General features: G+C 46.2%; 1 protein-coding gene and 1 long non-coding RNA gene across 4 annotated transcripts; both read left to right on the plus strand.

Annotated features, from left to right (window-relative positions):
• Positions 1 to 1,142: 1,142 nt before the first annotated feature.
• On the plus strand, positions 1,143 to 9,773 carry LOC111848544 (uncharacterized). Its single transcript, XR_002839339.2, has 4 exons — positions 1,143 to 1,214; positions 1,700 to 1,805; positions 3,683 to 3,774; positions 9,499 to 9,773. It is a non-coding gene; the product is annotated as an uncharacterized lncRNA (long non-coding RNA).
• Positions 9,774 to 15,839: 6,066 nt separating this feature from the next.
• LOC111848606 (endosomal/lysosomal proton channel TMEM175-like) lies at positions 15,840 to 20,154 on the plus strand. 3 transcript variants are annotated; one of them, XM_023820766.2, is made up of 11 exons: positions 15,840 to 15,962; positions 16,156 to 16,440; positions 16,527 to 16,565; positions 16,646 to 16,743; positions 16,979 to 17,030; positions 17,360 to 17,395; positions 17,547 to 17,630; positions 17,713 to 17,859; positions 17,969 to 18,047; positions 18,468 to 18,606; positions 18,949 to 20,154. In XM_023820766.2, exons 1-11 carry the CDS (start codon positions 15,888 to 15,890, stop codon positions 19,598 to 19,600), a joined length of 1,686 nt encoding a protein of 561 aa, XP_023676534.2. In that variant the 5' UTR covers positions 15,840 to 15,887; the 3' UTR covers positions 19,601 to 20,154. The 3 variants fall into 3 exon arrangements, with proteins under 3 accessions (XP_023676534.2, XP_023676535.2, XP_072565044.1); XM_023820767.2 differs by having other exon boundaries at positions 15,876 to 15,945; XM_072708943.1 differs by having other exon boundaries at positions 15,910 to 15,962; positions 16,136 to 16,440.
• Positions 20,155 to 20,903: the final 749 nt, after the last annotated feature.

The raw sequence follows: 20,903 nt of genomic DNA on the forward strand, positions 1-20,903 counted from the left end.
TGCCTTCATACAGCTTATTAGTTTCTGCGTGTTGGCAATGCTGAGATTCGCTTCGTTTCGTGTGCATTTCCAAAAGGACAGCATGCGACTTAAAAAATTAAAATACTTTTATCATTGTAATAGGTACTATTAATATTATTATTGTTATGTGTTTTCGGGGATTAAAAATGAACATCACGAACTCCCAAATGCAGAAATATTTTAATCTTTTTTTCACAATAAAACAGTTTATTAAACTTAATGCGATTGATGTCCTAAATAATAATTTCACTGAGACGTTAGGCTACGTGCAATTAGTCATATTTTTAAAATATGTGTCGGTATATGGATATTTTCAGTATGAATGATTTTAAAAGAATATGTAACCATATGATTCAAATAGAGAATATCTCGGAAACTGTAACTTTATGTTCAGACCTTATGATCTGTAACTCCGTTAGACATAGGATAAACTTTGCTTTGGATCGGCAAATCAAGATAATCGCAACAGATTTTCTTTCTTTATCTCTTTCTTTCTTTTCTTTCTTCTTCTATCCCCGATACAACGGACGCATTAACACATTCCCCCTAGTAAGTTATGGTTTCACGCATATGTATCTGATGCACACTAACTTACTACTTTGTGTACCTCTAGGGTACCGACCAACCCCTTATGCAAAGGTGCAAAGGTGCAGTGTCAACGCAGAACATGTGCAATGCTGGTGTTGTCAAATTATTGCAATTTAGTCCAAGGAGACTGGAGGGCCAGTTCCCTCCCGAAAAGCCGCCCGCCTCCCTCAAACTCCGCCCATGCTTTGGATATTCATATTCAGGCATGCAGTGACACCAGCCATCCAGAAAACACTTAACCCCTATTTCAGGCCTCCACCCTTCAGGGAACCAACCTGAAACAGAAACGGCCCTCAACAGGTGTCACGGTTCACACTGCTTGCCCGTGATGACAAGCAAGACTTCTGACAACGGAGAAAGATCACTGAGCTTAATCCAGAACTTCACCGAATAGTTTAAAGCAGAACTTCACCGTGGAGTCTAAAGTAAAACCTCAATGTTAAGTTTAAACCAGAACGCCACCGCATTAAACAGGAACTTCACCGCAGATTAAACCGGAACCTCACCGTATTATTATTTATTTATGTGACGAACTTAAACTGCTGTCGTTAGGCGTATACAACAGGAAGGGACACCGGGGAGAAGTTGGCGGGACAGGCTGATCTGTATGTCCACCCATTGCTTGCATTTTCGGGTGTTTTATAAACAAAAGCAGCGTAAGGACGCAGGATGAGTGTTCAGACTCCTAAAGATTTAATTTAATGACGCTTGAATAAGTACGGAGAAAAGGAGGCTTTACAAGTGTTCTGTGCGAGCTCTCACGCCTGCGATTGAAACTGATAGCTTTTATTGTTTTATTACCGCTATCAAATCGTGATTGTTATGTGAAAGTTAAATTGTTCGTGCAGTTCAGTTTCTTGAGAAATTATGTAATGTTAATAACGCGAGTGAGTTAATTACTAAATATGGAAATAGATAATAAACGAAGACTCCAAAATTATTTGTCTAACTGAATTTACTTCAGCAAAGCTGTTTCTTTAATTTAAGTTTTAAATTGAATAACATTAATAAGATTATATTTTATGGCGTTACGGAAGTTCTCTGGATTATCTTTTGAGTCCCCTATCCTATACACCTCTAAACTCCGCAGCCAGAACGGAGAACAGCGCGCTCCCGTGCCGTCCGCAGCTTTGCGCGCCCCCAGCTGTCCGCCTGGAAAGATGGATGGGCCTATTTACATCTTCACAGCAATTGTTGTAAGTCTGTCCTTATGCTTATTTTGTTGTGGTTAGTGATTCGAGATAATTAAATCATAACAGCTGAAATCAAATCCTGGTGATTGTACGCCCCATTTTACCGGTATTTGAATATGACTTTGCCCACTGCCTAGGCGAGATTCTGAGTGACCTCCACACACACACAAACACACACACACACACACACACACGCAAACACACAAGAACAGGAGAAAATAAATTTTGCCAATTCATATATATCACTATATACTATATTAATAACATTTAATAACATTAGCACAGGGTAGGGGCGGGCGGTAAACCTGTATCATAGTTATTACTGGTGTGATTTTGCGCTACGATATGGATTTGCACTGTACCGTTAAGACCGTGACAAGTCAACAGCCCAATTATACTGCATAGCCTATTAATAAAAATAAAGCATTTTATTTTCTTCTAAGCTCCGGTTGTAATCTGAATAGTTGTTCTTATATAGTATACGTAATCGGTTTATCTACGTTGTGTGAATTTTCTGTGTAATATACTCTGACGCCGCGTCCTGATAGCACATTACCAAATGAAAAACAGATTTAAAGCAGATTTCGTTTAATTATACACATTAAACTAAAAAGTCAAACATATTCGCTAAATCAGCATATGTATGCGCTGCTGATTTCATGCAAGGTGCTCACGCAGGAAATCTTACACCAAATCTGTATAATTCCATTATAAACTTAAAAGTAGCGATATCAAAAGTATTGGGGTAGTTTGCAAAACCTACAGACTATTTACATGGTAATAAAACTGTCACATACATGTAAATGCATGTGCATGTGTGTGCATCTCGAATTGAAAATCTCACTCCAGCCAGCTGACCATAGTTGGTAACCCTGTGTTATATTTGAAATGAACTGTTTCGGCTGAAACGGCTTATCATTCACTCTGAAATATGAAATTAATATGAGAAAACATTACTTATCTCACTTTTTATATCTTTTCAAAGTAAGACCACCCATAACCATAAAATAAAATATATTTTAAAATTTTAACTATGTAAAAGAACAGGACATCATTCTTCCCTTTAAAACTTCGAATAAAAGTAATACTGTGATATAATACCGTCACCGTCCAAAAAGTGAAAAATACCGTGATAATAATTTTAAGGCATATCGCCCACCCCTAGACCAGAGCACCTGGCTGTAACTCGCTAGCATGTATCACTCGAAAAGCAGTGAAATATTAAAACTAGTATAAATAACTGTAATGTCATGGAACGCTACTAGAGGTATTTCTTCAGATTTTTTTCACTTGCTCTTCTGCGCCCCCTAATCAAAAAGCGCCCTAGGCAGTCGCCTATATCACTTGTAGGGCTGGCTGTCCCTAGTGCTCCCCACCTTAACATACGCAGGTTTTGTCCATATAACTGATCACTATATTTTTACTGCGATCATGTCGGCAGGATGCAGCTGCCGGCTGGGATTAACGCTGAACTGCGTCCCGATTCGGCTCCCTGCGTGATGACATGCTCACAGGCGCGTAATCGCACGCTGAGCTGCCATGTCACCCGCGTGTCCCTGTTAACAGGTCAGCGTAGGGTCATCAGTACGCTCGTCATGAAACTGCCACCTGCTGGTTGTGATTATTTATCAGAATATCTGCACATTATCTTCTCGTTATACTCCAAAGCACTTTTAAAATTCAAACGTATCCCGCCCTCTCCTGTCCTGTACCTCCACATTTTTTTCTCATCTTTCCCTCCCATCCTTTATGCACACTCACTCCCCCCCCCATTTTTATGTGTTCTTCCCAATGTTGCCTTTTATATTCGTCATAAACACTTTGCCTCTTGCCCTCCCCCATTAAAGGCCTTTATCTCTGTGCCTCCCTGTTCCTCTGAGGTCTCACCAACCGCACATTTCAGAATGACTGTGCTGGAAAACAGGGATTACCTCGTGCTGCCAATCAGCCAATCAAAACGAGCGATATAACGGTAAGTGTGTGAAAGCAGGTGCTGGCTGACAGAGCACATTAATCCTGCCTCCTTTCTCCAGTTTGCCCCGACACTCCTCAGGAAGCTCAGGTGCTTGCAGTTGCCTTCAGAAATTGCACAGCAAATTAATCAGGGTAACTGAACGTAATGCAACCAAGCACCAGACTCCCCAGCTCCAGTCCAGTGACAAGCTGGCCGATGGGATCCATGGCTGAGACCCGAGGAGCTGCTGCAAATCATTTTCTGTCTGAAATCCCAGTAAAACTTAGCATATTGCTCACATAACGCCACCCTCATTGTGTCACGTTCTGCCTGCGTGGAACGGAAGCCTGACAGGGCAGAGAGGAACTCTGGGAAAAAAACATGGAAATCCTAAGACTGGAGATAGACATAATCAGCAGGAGAACGTCATGAACTATTTATTTGCTGAACAGAAACTCTGAAAATACATCCACCACATGCCAGAATGAACTTTTTCTCGTAAAAATGTCGCATTTATTCTCAGTCCATAAAGAGTCACTTAATATACTTTATATTTTAGACAAGTGTTTCCCCTTTTTGTTATTATTACACAGTGTTTTTATTTGAGAGCTGTGAGTATCTAGCTGCATGAATGGGGGGTGGGGGGGGGGGTGGATGGTGTTTTAATTGCCTAAAGACCCTGTACAATCGTGACCTCGTCCTGGAGCGGGAATTAGCCAAAGAACAGTGGAGTTAATGAGATGTGAGCTGAGTAAACAGGGACATGACAGAGTATGAGGGCAGTGGTGCTGTGAGGCTGTGCTGTGCGTGAGAGAGAACAGAGGAGGAGGAGAGAGTGAGAGAAGGGGAATTAAAGGTGAAGAGGGGTTTTTACCAAACAGAGAGGGCCGCTGTGAGGGCTGGGGGCTTGGAGGGGGGGCGAGAGGGGAGGCGTTGTGCTTCCGGAGTCGCTGGTGTGGAAGCTGATCCGTTCCCCCAGTGACTCTGTTAATTGACCTCGTTTATCTTTAACACAGCCATACGCTGGCTAGGGATCTCACCTGGAGCGTGACATGGAGGGCAGGAGCCCGTCGCGGGTCCTCCGCGCTCACCGCGTCTGTGCCGCGTCTGTGCTGTGGGGGAGTCGCAGCAGCTCCCCTCTCTGCTCCCAGAGGACTAATCTGCAGCATGAAATCTCATTTCCCTGCAAATGGTTTGTCAGCCGAGCAAGGAGTGACACATTATCACAGGCATTAGGAGAAGGAGGCGGCCATCAGGGGAGGGGCATCCTCTCTCCCTGCTTCTCCCTCTCCCTGTCTCTCCCTCCTTGTCTCTCTCTCTGCCTCTCTTTCTCCCTGTCTCTCTCTCCCTGTCTCCCTCTTCCTGTCTCTCTCCCTGCTTCTCTCTCTCCCTGTCTCTCCCTCCCTGTCTCCCTCTTCCTGTCTCTCTCCCTGCTTCTCTCTCTCCCTGCTTCTCTCTCTCCCTGTCTCTCTCTCCCTGTTTCTCCCTCCTTGTCTCTCTCTCTCTGCCTCTTTCTCTTCCTGTCTCTCCCTCCTTGTCTCTCTCTCTCCCTGTCTCTCCCTCCTTGTCTCTCTCTCTGCCTCTTTCTCTTCCTGTCTCTCTCTCCCTGTCTCCCTCTTCCTGTCTCTCCCTCCTTGTCTCTCTCTCTGCCTCTTTCTCTCCCTGTCTCTCCCTCCCCACCTCTCTCTTCTTGTCTCTCTCCCTTCTCTCTCTCCTCTTCCTTTTTTCTCCCTACTCTCTGTCTCTCTCCATCTATCCTCCTTTCTATCCAAATCTTTCTCCTTTCTCTGTTCCATTTACTGAGTTTCTCTCTCGGTCTCTCCTGATTCTCTCTCCACCTCTTTCTCCTGCCTCTCTTCATCTCCCCCTGTTCCTCTCAGTCTCCCCCTTACCACCCCCGCCCCCCCCCCCCCCCCCCCAGCCGTGACTTCCCGTCCCCGGTGATAAATTGACGGCTAGCGGATTGGATTTGTTTTAAACTGGTAACACATCAAAGAAATAATAATTTAGCATGGGAGTGTGGCAGGGTGATGGATTGGTGTGGGCAGGTAGATTACAGGAGATGGGAGCAGGGGAGGGACAGGGGAGGAAGAGAAAAAGACATAAAGCGGTGACAGGACTACACACACAGAGCACGCGTGTATGAGGGGAGAGTTTATCTCGTGCATCAAGAGCAGCAGGGAAATCAGCTTAAGAGGAAAGAGCAGGACTAGAGAGCAGAGATGAATCAAATGCTAATGTAACATGAGCGGCTTCACACAATCCGAGTCTTTAAAAGCTGTTCATTGCTTCATTTAGTCCCAAATATCTTATACTCCAACACACACTCATCTACACCAACGTTTCAACAATATCTGAGGACCAGCCTTGCATTAAACTAAAACCTCACCGGCATTCTCAGCACAGTTGACTGCATTTGAGACACTACATCACACGTTATATCACAGGAATCTCATCACTGGTATGAAAACGATTCCCTGCAATGATCAAACATGACCGTCCAGCTACGAACAGAGAGGCTGAATATGTCTTGTTAATGCCTGGTGGGCTGACATTCACTCGCCAAAAGAGCACAAGACAGACAGAGTGACAGATTTCCGGGGGGGGGTGGGGGCATCATGCCAAGGTGAAACAATGAGAGGTTGACAGTGCAGGATCCAATGGATACAGACATCAGTCACCCAGCCGCCTGTAACTCTAAGCCTGCCACCACAGATTAAGATGTACAGAAATCCCTTGTATCTCAAACTCAAATTCAGTAGCCACATCACTACTAAAAGGCCCTCAGCAGGCATCATGGGACATAGCAAAGTTTTGTAACGGTAAGATTTCAATGGTAACGTTAGTGTCAGTATTTACTAATTCATTATTCCTCTTTTTTTGCCTTTTTTCTGCTTCATTTTAATTCCCCCTCCCTGCTGTCCCTCCCCCTCCACCGTCTAGCGCCCCCCCCCCCCCCCCCCCCCACCTCCCCCCCCATTCTGCTCTCCGTCCCCGCGGAGGTGGACGAGCCGGGCCGTCCGAGAAAGGCCCCCTTCCCAGGGTGCACTGGGAGCGGCGGCGGATGTGAAGAGGAAGGGAGCTCAGCTGAAAGTCACAGACTTAATTCTATGCATCATTAAGCAGTCCCACTCAATGCAACATCCCCAATACATCATCCATGCTCGGTAAACACAGCAATGACACTACATTAGCCACTGCAAATGAATTCCCTTTTTATAGGGAAATTGAGAATTTGCTGCCACAACCGCACAAGCCACCCCCCCGCCCTTGCCAAATCCGTTTGCCATTCTTAGCTGTTTCTTTGGATATTATTATTTAACGCAAGGTACTGATATAGTAATGCCACATAAATATAATTAACAATTCGTAAATGGCTGTGAAGTTGCACAGCAGGGGAAAGAGCTCATGGTACATTCTAGCGTGTCAGGGTGACAATATAAAAACATGACATTCTGCACTGGTGATGACATGGCGATCACATGGTCATACACATGCGTGATGCATGGCGACGGTGACATTCACATACGAGAACGCAATTAAATTAACCCTGTCTGACCGATAGATATGAATCCGGCTTATTTGGGTCGCAGACGGGTTCCTGACTCGAATGAGTCACGGAAGTGCATTTTGCTGTGATTCCAAGTGGCGCTGAGACAGATAGCGGCCGTCCTGGCCGTCAGTAGGAGCAGTAACACCTCCACTGATGCTGAGGAGATTGAAACAGATCAGTGGGGAAATGGGGTTATCAGTCAGACAAGGAATAGCACTCCTGACCATCACAGGGAGGGTGAGAGGGGGCGGAGTCAGGCCTGTCACGGGGGCAGGCTGGGGGCAGCGGGTCAGCATGAGGTCACCCTGGCACAGGCTGAACCACACTGTCCCCATCTCTGACATCAGAGCTGCGGCACGGTGACACCCTTCTCGGGAGGGGCAGGGGGGGCGTCGAGGGCTTATGGCTCTGGGAGTCTGTGAGAATCACCCCCCTGTCATGTGTTTGTTTCTGAAGCTGGACAGGGACGGGCTCAATGGCTCCCAGTCCCACTACTGGGAGATCCCTGGGTGTACTGGTTTCTGTGTCATCTAATCTTCCAACAAATGAGCTTTGATTAAATTGCTATAATGCTGTGGTGAGTGAATTGAATGCATCTGCATCACATTAAGTTATATATTACAAATAATTTGGGATTTGTGAATTTAAGGCGGAAACAAATTAAGAATATATTGGCTCTCATTAGTATGGAAAAACCTTCAAAAATATTTGAAAAATTATTCAGAAATTTAATGACAGGACAAGCAAGTCAGCTGAGCTTAATGAAATACCGCTCTTTGGGCTGTAGAGGGCACTGTTTCCTTTAGCTCAGATGATGAACTGGCACCTGAGTGCAGAAAAGTAAGCAGCATGCTGTAGGGGGCGCTGTCCTTCAGAGGTGATGGTAGCAGCAGCGCTGACTCACAGAGCTCATTGCAGATCTCAGCAAATAGTCCAGGACGTCATGCCCCAGTGACTTATCGGTGGGAAACTGAACACAGAGTGTAAAGGCCCCGTGTGGTGGGCCGCTGTGGTCTCCATGGAGCCCTGAGATTTGGGCAACCAACAGTCACTACAGCAAATAACAAATAAATGCATTCCTTATTCAGGAGCCGCTGAAACAGCACACTCTCCTAACCAGCTAGTTAGCGTCTTCTACCTCTACTCACTATCTGTTTATTTAGTTTTTTGTTCCTAGGTGGTGGTGGGAGGGAGGGGGGCAGAAACAAAAAACCCAGCCGTGGTTGGGGGTGTTAATCCAGATTCAGGCCTACTGCTCCTTTAAATGATCCCTAAATTCAGGGTTGCCCAGGATGCGAATGGGCTGATTCTCCTTATGCAAGCTGCACACTATTAAATTAGCGATACCAGTGTAACACAAAGTCACTGTATAAATTAAATCCATAGGTATTTTTTATTGTTATTAAAGAGGTAATTTTTAAAATGGAAACGGTTTGTGTGATGATTGCAGAGGTCTCATGTTAACCCTAGGTTTGGCCTGTCAGTGTGGGGGTGGGGTGGGTGATTTAAAGGAGAGCATGAAGATCCCTAACTGTGCCCCCCCATCCCAATTTACTGTCCTGGTCAATCATCGTGTGCTTAATTACCCTCTGCAATCAAAGCGACCATGCCGTCCGCCGTGCCGAGCAGAGACACGGCCTTCCAAGTCGTTAAACGGTCCAAGGCGACGAATCGTAGAGAGATAATCCTCAAAGCAAAAATGGGAGGAATGTTTGTCCACCTGAGAGAGTCGCCATTGGCAGCCGACAGACGTTAGGCGCAGGAAGCAGCTCTGAAAAGCTGAGGCGCCGGCTCTAAGCACCGAGCTGAGCCCACAGGGGAAACCCGCCACAGCTGAAGCCACTCACACTGTTCTGTGGGTAACCATATCAGTGCTGAGGGACGTACATTCAAATGCAGCCATGTTTGTTGAATTCAATAGTTAATCGGGATTTGTCTGTCCTTCTTTAAACCATTATGCATACATGTATGTCATACTGATAGTTGGAAGTGTGGAGTCACATGACCTGCTCTACCATGAATACCTGAAATGTGACACAGCACCCTGGAAAGTGCTCATGCGCTTGACCACAGCCCCCCTCAATGGTTTCCATCGCATGAGCGCCATCAAAGTGAGGCTGGAAGAGAAGTTTAGGTTCAGCTCAGGTCTCTGGCTCTGTGCACCTTGATGTTCTTCTGGCTTTTTGCAGGTAACGCCCAGCGCATCTCACTCAACGGGCTGGTGAGCCCACCTTTCTGAGAACACTTGGACAAAGCCAGTCAGGAATTTCCATGAGTCATCAAATAAGATTGGTGTGAAGGTGGTTGCTGAAGGACAATCAGGATGTCACGCTGTCGGGGGTGTACATCTCCGGGCTGTCCACGTGTGCTTGGCGGTGGGCTGATCCACTGGTGTTCAGTGGGAATCTGTGTTCAGGGTTACTGTGTTGAGCTGTACCTGCGGGAAAGCCGTGCCCCCCCCACACGCTGTCCACAAACAGGCCATCTGGGGGCAGCAGAGAGAGAGGGTCACGTCTGCAGCCATTCATGTAAACGACACCTTCAGGTAATACGGCTGTAATTCATTCATTCTTCGTCCTTCCCTTGTTTCGACTATGTGGGCAGGGGGCTGGGATTAGAGGCCGGGAAAGTGTGGTGATTTATGGACATCTGTAGCCCCTGTGGGGGGGGGGGGGTTAGCAAAGAAGGTGGGAGGGACTGGGGGGGGGGGTTACTTCAATAATTCTGCTGTGTTTGTTTTGCAGAGTTTACACCTTTTCAGTTTGAGATGTCATCAAAGCAACACACAAACCGTCACACAGCTTGAGGTCTGAAGTCCTCACATCTTACACAGGGAGACTGCAGTTACCTTCGGGGTTAAGCGTCACACAGGTCAGCGGCAGTGTGTCTCTGTGAAAACTAGCCCAACTGTTAAACGCTACACATGCCACAGATATATACAGTACTGATGAGGAAGGCTGGTTCGGGGCTGGGGGAGCTGGACACTATCGGTACTGGCGGAGAGGAGGATGCTGGCCAGACTTTGGTCCATCACTCGCTTCTCAGCATCGCTTCACAGTGAGAACTTTCAGCCAAAGACTGATCAGCATAAAATGTATGATATAACACCTGTAAATCATTGCTTCCAACAGCCATAAGACTGTACAATTGGTAAATTGATCAATCAGGAAATGTGCAACAATATGTACCTATTTTTATATAGCTATTTTCTTATCAATATTTGCCTATTTATTATCTTGTAAATGCAATATTTACCATACTTATTGCCATATTCACCCACATACTTATTTATCATCTGTTGATGTCATATTTATCCATTCTTAAACTGGGATTATTGTATTTTTGTCTTGTTTGGTTGTGTAATTTGCAGTCATTTTCCTTCGGGATAATAAAACATTTCCGATTCTGGTAATATGTTAGCCCATTATATTCTGGGTTTTAGTGAAAAATCACTGCACTTGAGCTTCCTTTGTCTTTACGCCACTAACTGAATGTCCTGCCAGTGCCTCCTTGGTCCCTGGAGGACGAAATGACTCATTGTTGCCCCCTTGTGGTGCCCAGGTTGAATTCAGTACCTTAAATTTAGATGCACTTCGCTTAGCTGACTCTTTTACCTGAAGTAATGCATCATTTAACCTTGGCTTTTCATCAGGGCAGTTCAGGTTAAAGATAACCCCGCTGAACAATCAGAACATGACCCCCAGTCTCTGGGATAGCCTAAATTGGTTAACATAATTAATTATGTAATAAATGGGAATCCCACTGAAATTACAGAATGTCATATGTTCCCTATTTTGGGCAGGGCAGGGGCAGGATTTGGCAGTTTCATACAAATCCCAGTGAGGATCTTGCCATCTGGAGCAGTCCAGGCCTGGTGATTTTATAGCGAACCACTGAAACACCAGTCACACGATATAATCAGTCCAAGTGGTTTGATAGCAGTTAGTGGCAGGTTTGTCTGATGTTTCAGCTCCACTTTCAGAGTGCATTGGGGTTTCTCCTGCCAGCATTTTTAACTCGTGCTTTTGTGCAGATCTTCCAACCGCAGATCCGGGTCAGGCTTATAAGAGGGCCTGTAGTCTAACCCAGACAGGGCACTAGGACGAACTACACATAAACACACATATAGGCAGGTAAACACATTACAGGCAATTTGGAGACTGTTAGTTCAGTGTTTCTCAATCTGACCCTTGGGGACCCCCAAACGGTCCACATTTTTGCTCCCTCCCAGCTCCCTGTCAGAAAGTCCACATTTTTGCTCCCTCCCAGCTCCCTGTCAGAAAGTCCACATTTTTGCTCCCTCCCAGCTCCCTGTCAGAAAGTCCACATTTTTGCTCCCTCCCAGTTGGGGTCCCAGAGGACCGATTTGAGAAACACTGTGTCAGTCTGACTTCATGTCATTGGACAGTGTAAGGACACATGGAGAACACACACACTCCACACACACAACAGACGTGGGACTCGAACCCGCTACCCTGGACGTGTTAGCCTCCATGCCACCTACTGAGGTATTTATATAACAAACAGTAATATTGCAGAGGCTCCCATCCTTCAACTCTTCCTTTCCTGTCTGTATACAGTGTGATTATTCATACGCTGACATTTCACTGAGCTTTCCAACTTATTAATCAAAAGCCATCTGTCTGAAATTCATTTTTAATTGAACAATCTAGAGGTTTGTAATTATTGGGTTTGTTAGTTTGATGTAATTTCAGCCACTGCTAATGTAAAGTTAAATTAGCCAGCAAATTAGCTTATGCTCCTCTAATCTTACATGGAATTGAGACTTTTAACTGCTTAGCTGAAACTTTTGTCCAAACTGACAGACGGATTGTCCTTTACAGCTGGGTGTCTTTGTATCCTGCTCTGGTTCCTTACATCAAACCCCTTGTCTGGTCATCCAGCCCATGTGTCATGAATTGGGGGGGGCGGGGGGCTGTCCAGACTCAAGGACTGGATCATGTTGGGTTGCCGTTGTCACGGGTGATACATTAACAGAAGACACAGTGACAGATGGTCTGCGGCCTAACAGCTTCCATGGAAACCACCAGCTCCTTCATCTCACCGTCACCCCTCATCCCAGACATTACCTCTGTTAGTCTTTCTCATGGCTGGTCATCTTTTGCAGTCATTGAACTCAATTCTTACCCAGTTGGTCTCTGAAGTGGGCTGATGTTCTAGAATTTCAATGCCTCCAACCATAACTAAGCTTCTGAATTTTGTATTGTATTTTATATACAGTCAGACTAAGAGTCCCAGATATCACCAGGGGGGGGGGGGGCTATCTATGGAAAACATACTGAGACCTGCAATTGTGTGTGTGTGTGTGTGTGTGTGAGAGAGCGGGTATACCTTACCTTATGGTGAGACAAAGTATCCACAACGTGATTAATACCTGATTTTTATATGGTCCCCATATAGGAAAACTCAATTTAATAAAAAATTTGTGACTGCAATGAAAAAACTAAAAATGCAAAAGCTCTTCATTTTGCTTGGTTACTTATGGTTATGGTTAAGGCTGGGTAGGAGTTAAGGTTGTCATAGTTAGCGTTAGCATTTTTCCCATAGAAATGAATGAGCGGTACCCAATGTGTGTGTGTGTGTGTGGATTATCTTTATATTATATTGTGAGACCAAATGTCCCCCAGAATGTAACAAAAACCTGTTATTTTGATGTTGTGAGGACCATTTTTCAGGTCAAAAGTCTCATATTTTGTTTCATTACTTACTGATTAGGGTTAGGGCTGGGTAGGGGCTACGATCGTCATATTGGGATTACAGTTTTCCCCATAGAAATGAATAGAGATTCCCCACAAAGTTATAATTACAAACCTTTGTGTGTGTGTGTGTGTGTGTGTGTGTGTGTGTGAATGTTAGGGCAAGGGTCAAGCCAAATGTTACTTAGGGTCTACAGCAACTGTTTGTGGGAAATGGTGTATTTCAGTTAATGTATTTTTCCTGGCTAAGAGATTGCATTGCGCAAGTCACAGGCAGGTAGACAAGGAAATCAGGAGCTTTGTGAGCAGAGCAAGGGAGTGTTTCCCAAAAGCACTATGGCACTAAGATAATGGTAATTTCAATGGCCCTCATGGACCCTTCAGTTGTCTTGAATCTACAATACTTATGGAAAATGGACCACTGGTGATTGGTGTGGGGTCCAGAATCCGAGTGTCCCCAAAGAACTGGAACGGACTGGTTTGGAAACAATGACTTTCTGTTCGAATGTGTGTGCTGACACGTCTAGGCAGACCTGCGATCCTTACACAATGGACAGGTCAGATTTCCTGTGACCTTCAACCACAAGCTGTGGGCATGTCCCAACAGGTTTCTGAAACAGGGTTAGCCATGCCTGAAGGCCCATTTGCCAAGAATATGGTGACCAAGAGCCCAGACAGACAGGCTACTGTTTTCCAGGTTGGGGGGGGGGGGTCTGTGCTTCTGAACATTGGGTAACAAAAACTCCTAGATCTTCCTGAATAAGCTAGAATTGGTTAACCTCAGACATCGGTGGCCTGTACTACGAAGTGGGGTTACTGGCTTATCGGGGTAACTTGTCGGATTTAAGGTAGTCTTGGCAAAAAAAAAGTGAACGAATATGAAGTCCTGTGGTACCTTAAAATCTGTGGTAACTGTGGTACCTTAAATCCGACAAGTTACCCCGATAAACCAGTAACCCCGCTTCGAATTACAGGCCACAGGATTTTTGGATTTCATGACAACGACTTAGCTGGTAAGTGACGTCCGAGAGTCTGATCTGCGAGTGCCTGTGTGGCATATGGCAGGAGTGAGACATGTACCAAGGTGTCCGCATACGTGCCAGTTATGGGAAAGGTTTAATAGGTACTTTCCAGAAGGTTGAGACTAGATAAGAACCATGTATTTTCCTGTTTGCAATTAAAAATCTAATAACCACCTTGATATTTTTAGTTCTGACTTTTCTTGCTTTAATGGATAACAGATCACTACCGAAATCCCTCCCCAAGACTCAGAATTTCTACCATTCACCCTATCTCCTCTAGCTCTGGTGAACACGCTGTGGCCTGTTTAATCACATACTGGCGCTGTCAGCTCCGTAACAGAGTGAGCCGTCTTCCTCCTCGGCAAACGGTGTGTTGATTTTATAAAAGGGTGGGATGATATTAAACTGCCAGTCTGTGTCGAGGTAATGGGTCTCCTGGACCCCTCAGTAGTGCCCCGAGGTTACGCTGGAGCCCCACCTGGTGGACGTGTCAGGAAGGATCAGGGTGACCGGAGATACACTGTGGGAAATCATCTGGACCAGCTACTCAGTCACAGAGTCTCGATGGTGATGAGGAGGACCAACAGGAGACAGCCCTCCTTCATCACGATTCTGCTTTCAAATCCACTGCAGGCTTATTCTACGTTCCTGGGCCCTATGCCGCTCTCTCCGTCCAGTGTCCCCAGTATGGCTTTTTGTAGCAAAGTAAGAAAATACACACAGTACTGTGCAAAAGTCTTAGTCAGTGAAAAAAAATGTTTAAAGCTATTTATCTGGGTAGTGGGTGTACATATACTCAGAACAAAAAACACAATTTAATATTAGAACAAATGGAAATTAAGAGTTACAGAATAAAAATTAGTAAAAATCTCTTCTGTTCTCCAAAAAGTTACTGATATCTAGTTGGACGGCTAGATGAACACCGCTTCAGTTCCCAAACCTCTCCTCAGGGGCACCTCAGCCGTTCCATGTGTTTGTTACATTTCACCACCAATTCAATTAATGAGTGAACTTAATTAGTAGAGGAAAAAGTCAATGAGATATTGATTAGCTATAGGAAGTGTGATAGTGGTCGTGTCTAAAAAATACATGGGTATAGCTGCTGGAAATAATGGGGTGATTTTAGCAGGTTCTGAAATGGCTAAGCTGATACACTTTGACACACATAATAGCAAGTTTTACACCAACATGAATGTCATTTAAACATCATTTTCTCGGGGCTGTCTAAGACTTTGCCACAGTACTGCATATATTACAGCCCATGCTGGCTGTCTGTTTAACGGCGATCTTTGGTGTGTTGTTTTCAGTTTGTGTCGCGTCCCCCCAGATGGAGCACGTCGCCAAAAAGCACAGACATTAAGAAAGCTGACATCATAGAAAGGAAACACATACAGACATGGTGATGGTGTGTTGACTCATTAGCACAAATCAATACAACAAAAAGGCCTCCAAAGATGCCCCTGCCGTGTGTCACATGGTCCCGTGACTTCCTCTCCCCCCCCCATATAGAGTGAAAGGTCATCTATGTAAAAAAAAATAAAAAGAGAGAAACGTGACGTAAAGTATCCTTACACAATAACATGAAATGGGCGTGTTCATCACACCCTCTGCTCCCCGTGACTTAAACCTAAATTTAAATTGCACTCTGCGAGGCAGCATCATCCCAGAATGACTTTCCAAACCCTTTCACCCTGTAACATTCCACCCTACATCTTGGTGGTTGAGCTTCTGATGATCATGTGGGCTGTGTGGGTTGTTCCTGTGGAGTCTTAGTCAGGAGACAGACCACAGCTGAGGAAACCTCAGCATTTTCAGGCCATAAATCACACAGGTGTCATCATGACACTCCACGCTGCAGCAAGAACAGCGAGATGGGTGATAAAAACCTGTACATTTGGTGAGCCATCAAAAAAGGTGGGGTTTCCTTAAACTTGCTGAGCAGGGTGGTGGGAGCCTAGTTTAATTATCACAAGCCATCAGCTGAGCCTCAGTTACAGTGTCTGTATGGAATTTTAAAAAGTGTGTTTTGGGTCACTTGGATTGGGTCACTTCCTGAGTCGGGATTCTGCTGCATTTTAACTGCCCAGCTTCCCCATTCCTGTGCCAGCCAACAGCTGAGGCAGCACCACAGCACCCACAGTACAGACACGGGCACCACTGCTCAGGGCAGCACGTGGGGAGGCTGCAGATGGCAGGGAGCGAGGACGCCGAGAGAGCCCGCTATCACCACGGCGGCGACGAGGAGCGAGAGGGGGATCCCGGAAGGAGACCGGCTTCCTCTCTCTCCGAGAGCGAGGCCCTTTTGGACAAGGATGAACACAGCAGCACGCAGTCCTCTCACCGGCTGCTGGCCTATAGCGACGCTCTCATTTCCATCATAGCAACCGTCATGGTAAGAAGAAAAACAGCAGTTACCCATCTCAGCCGTCATAAACAGGGAAACGGATAGAAAATCTCAACTCTCATGCTCTTTTTCAGATCCTGCCTGTCGCACACACCAAACTTGAAGATGACGAGGTACACGAGCGCACACGGCACCTCACTGGCCCTCACATCGGCTTCAGTTTTTCATTTTCTTTTCGCTCTCCGGACATGAGGAGTTGCATCACAATCTGGAGTTGCTCCTGACGACCAAGATCGCCGTGTACCTGATGAGCTTCCTCCTGGTCTCTGTGGCATGGTCTGCCCATACAAGGTAGGGAAAAGGCTTTTAACCATCACGCTTGACATGCCACCACTAAGCTGCAGGTTGAGATCTTCGCACACAGACCCTCAGTACACAGAGAGTTCACATGATGAATTTATTTCCTGCGCTATTTGCTATCAGATTCACCGTTATTATTGTGATTTCCTTATGTGGTCCTTAGAAATGGTTATTTTTTTCTAATTTTGCCATAGAACAGCCTGCATTCTTGTTTTTCCATTCACAGGTTATTTGAAGTAATCACTCGAGTCGATGACTGCCTCTCACTCTTGAATCTAGTGAGTGTAAAGCCTGCTTATTGTCACGCTGATCTGTGGACACCGGCGCTCAGACTCACGCTGGGCTAGTGATCATTTTGCCGCCTTGGGCTGGCAGTGATCCTGTAGTAAAATGAGTACAGGCTGGGCTCATGATCCCTGTTTAAGTCGTCTATGCTCTGCTCACTCATGGCGGCAAGGAAATGCTGGCAAAACTGAACCCTTCCACACATCTGCGTTCACATCTGTACTCAGGGCTGTTTTTCACTGCACTAAAAGCTGCAGTCATTGTTTGAACATATTAGACCTTGCTGATGCTGATAAGCTGCTTCTTTATCTTCCTTTTCCAGGCATGTATGATGTTGATAACGTTCCTTCCCTACACGGTGCGTTTCCTTCTCCTTTCTGTACAAAAACCCTGGGAAGGGGATTTTCATTTTATTTATTAAGAAAAATATATAAACATGCCTTAAACGGGTAGAAACCTCAGTCCACCCAATGCTGAACCCTTGTTACTGCCCGAATCCCCTTCCACAGTTTTCCCTGATTGCTGCCTTCCCGGACAACATCTTGGGATTAAACCTCTTTTGCGCCTGTGTCATGATGATTGGCCTGATGCAGGTAAGCTCCGAGTCGCTGCGTGACGGACAGCCAGTTGTCGGAGGTTCAGCGGCGCGTGAGACAGTCGCCTCTCCATGCGCAGGCCGCCGTCGTCCTCTATGGGTTCAGCCACCCGCGCTTCCTGAACGAGACGCACACGCTTCACAAAAGGCACATTTTAAAAGTTATCCTGAGAGTACCGCTCCTGTGCCTCATCGCAGCCTCCGTCTCCTTTGTCTGCATCCCCCTGGTGAGCAGCAATCTTAAAAATGTTCACACACATTTATGCGTGTAATTGTTCAAACATTCATTTAATGGAATGTGTCAGCTGATATTACCACCCTTGTTTTATTCCACAGTCATTTGTCACCTTGGTCTTTGCTGTCTTCCTTCCCTACATCTCTCAATCTTTGAAACGGTGTTACAGAAAACTCATTGGTAAGAAAGTTACATTTTTATTTAGGTTCTCAGATATTCACACAGCAGGATTCTACATCCTATGGCAGATGTAAGTTCCTGACACGAGTCCTAGAAGTACTAAACCCTGGTAATGGGCAAATGTAGCTTCAGGAACCATTTTCAGTTTTTATTTGACCCCACTAGATGGTGCTCTCTGTTCATAAAAGGGTTCAAAGCAAACCAAGAGCACCATCTAGTGGGGTCAGAAAAAACAGCAAATGGTTCACGGAGCTTCATTTGGTATCACTATTAAACCTGATGATCTTTTCACTATTTTTATTCAGAAGAATTTCTAGCTAGACTTTATTTAAATTATAATTAAATATGGCTTATTATATATAAAACTGTCTTAGAATTAATCATAAAAAACCACACTAATGCACTGTATGTTGCTGTCAGGTATGCAGACTGCGCCCCCAACTGATGCCGTTGGGCACTACTCTTACCACCCCTGGGAGCCTCTTTCCAAAGAGCGTCTAGAAGGTTTCACTGACGGAGTCTATGCCATCGTAGCCACTCTCCTCATTTTAGACATATGGTGAGTCTATTATCGTTATTGTCATTAATATTATCGTTTTGCACACATTACAGCCCACAACCCTCAAAATAACAGCGCCAGAGACATGCGATCACTAGATTTTGCCGATCAGGGTGGAACATTTTACTGATCATTTTCCAATTTCTCTTCTGGCGGTCACGATCCCCACTTGATCTACACACACACAGCCATAACGGCAGCTGATGATTAGCAGTAAATACTGACTGAACTACTCCATCACTCATCAGGCTGTACTATCCTCTGTGGCTTCCTGTATTATTCCCCCTGTTGCCCCTCCTGTCATCCGCTAACCACACTTCTCTCTCCTGGATGTGGGGGCAGTGAAGACAACATCCCAGAGCCCAGCGAGTTGAAGGACAGGTTCAATGGCAGCTTGACTGTGGCTCTGCAGGAGTATGGCCCCAACTTCCTGGCCTACTTTGGCTCCTTCGCCACAGTAGGCCTGCTCTGGTGTGTGCACCACTCCCTCTTCATGCATGTGGTCAGGCCCACCCGCACTATGGGGCTCCTCAACACCTTCTCCCTGGCTTTCGTCGGCGGCCTGCCCCTGTGCTACCAGCTGACCCACGAGCTGCCGCAGAGCTCGCTGAACGAGCGGGAGGCCGTGCAGATCAGCTGCGTCATCCTCTTCTTGGCCGGCTTCTTCCAGCTCGCCATCTGGGTGGTGGCACTGGCGGCCGGGGGCGGGGCCCTGCACCCCTACGTGCATTACCGCGGACGCAACCACGCCTTCATGCTGGCCAAGCTGGCGCTGTACCCCTGTGCTGCCCTGGGCACCTTCTGCCTGGCCTCTGCTCCGGGCCGCTCCAGCGCCTTTGTCTTCCACCTGATGGGAGTCACTGTGCCCTTAGCTTTCCTGGTGCTGCGCTACGCTGTACAAGCCTGGCTGGCTCTGCTGAGACTCCTGCGGTCCAAATGGGAGGGGCCACTACGGGAAAGCCCCACCCCCTACCCCATCACTGGGGCAACCTAACAGGAAGCAGCCATATAAGGATACAAACATTCATAAAAGGAGCAGTGAGGTGGTGGTTCTGTTGGACCTTTGCTCTTTATTCAGGCTCACGTGACAATTAGCTGTATGTATTCATGATATGAAATCAGTGTTTCTCAACTGGCAGGTCGCAGTGTGAGTGATTTTTTTTTATAATAAAAGTTTACTTTTACCACAGTTACCCCTCGGGGCAACAACTTTTTTCGATCACAACTTAACGATCATGGAAAAATATCATATTAACTACCAGGCCATGTGTACAAAATGTTGTTTAGAAATGTAAAACTGCAAAATACTTGAACAGAAATGCATTGAACACATAAAACTGTTTCTCAGTATAATCAGCATATGTATTTGTGACATTTTGTGAAAACGGTTTAAGATGGTTTAGCTATTTTTCATATTTGAGTCGATCACTTTTATTCATAATTAAAAATAACGGGTAAGTTAAATCCATCCACCTTCACAACAAATAACCAATTATCCAGGACAAGGGGGGTGGGGGGTGAAGCCCATCTACAAACACAGGAAACAAGGCCGGGGCAGTGGGTGGGGTGCCAGTCCATCACAGGGTGCCCATGCCCCCATCCGGTTTGCTGCTCCATCCGCCTCTGGACATGTATCACTCAGGGGAGTACGCAGTCTGCGCTCTCGGAGAAAAACAAATCATTAGGGATGGAGGAACACTGCACATATGTGTGCTCATCCATAACGTGGGGAGGGGCGGTGGAGGGAGAGCAGACCCCGCTGTAGACCTCGCAGACCATCCAGCACCTCATCAGTGAACTTTTCACAGCATAAAACAGACCGTCACCGACCCTCCATGAAGGTGCTCCTCATGACTGGGGTGGCGATTCCATAATGGCAGCTCAACGATCGCAGACAGAGTCCCTGCGTCTATAACGCCGCCCCAGCCACAGCCGCACTGACCACACTGGAGCTGCTCTTGCCGCATGTAGAAAGTCGCCCCAACTGGCGATTAGCTCACAGAAAAAAACCGTCCTGGACACCAGCCTGTCCTCCTCAAGCAGTGACCCTCCAGTAGCTGTTCTCCACAGGCCAAATACCAGTCTGAGGCTGGAGGCGCTTCAGCGCCCAGAGCCCTAAGCTACTCTGCCTCACACTGGATCACTGCATCCAGACTGAATGTGCAGTGCGTAATAAACGACGCTGAGAAACAGAGTCTTGGAGACGAGCCGCTGCGTCTCGGGCCGACTGTGAGCAAGAAGAAACTGTTAGCCGTCAAGTGGCACGGGATGGGCTGCATCTTCAGGCTTAGGGTGAA

This window comes from Paramormyrops kingsleyae, chromosome 2, assembly GCF_048594095.1.
Source record: "Paramormyrops kingsleyae isolate MSU_618 chromosome 2, PKINGS_0.4, whole genome shotgun sequence".
NCBI classification, from domain to species: Eukaryota; Metazoa; Chordata; class Actinopteri; order Osteoglossiformes; family Mormyridae; genus Paramormyrops; species Paramormyrops kingsleyae.

Excerpts from the sequence above, each read along its gene's own strand:
- LOC111848606 (XM_023820766.2), top strand. The coding sequence starts at position 15,888 with ATGACACTCCACGCTGCAGCAAGAACAGCGAGATGGGTGATAAAAACC. Across the intron at positions 15,963-16,155 it reads TTGGTGAGCCATCAAAAAAG|CCAACAGCTGAGGCAGCACC; the intron begins GTGGGGTTTCCT and ends TTCCTGTGCCAG. Across the intron at positions 17,860-17,968 it reads CCTTTGTCTGCATCCCCCTG|TCATTTGTCACCTTGGTCTT; the intron begins GTGAGCAGCAAT and ends TTTATTCCACAG.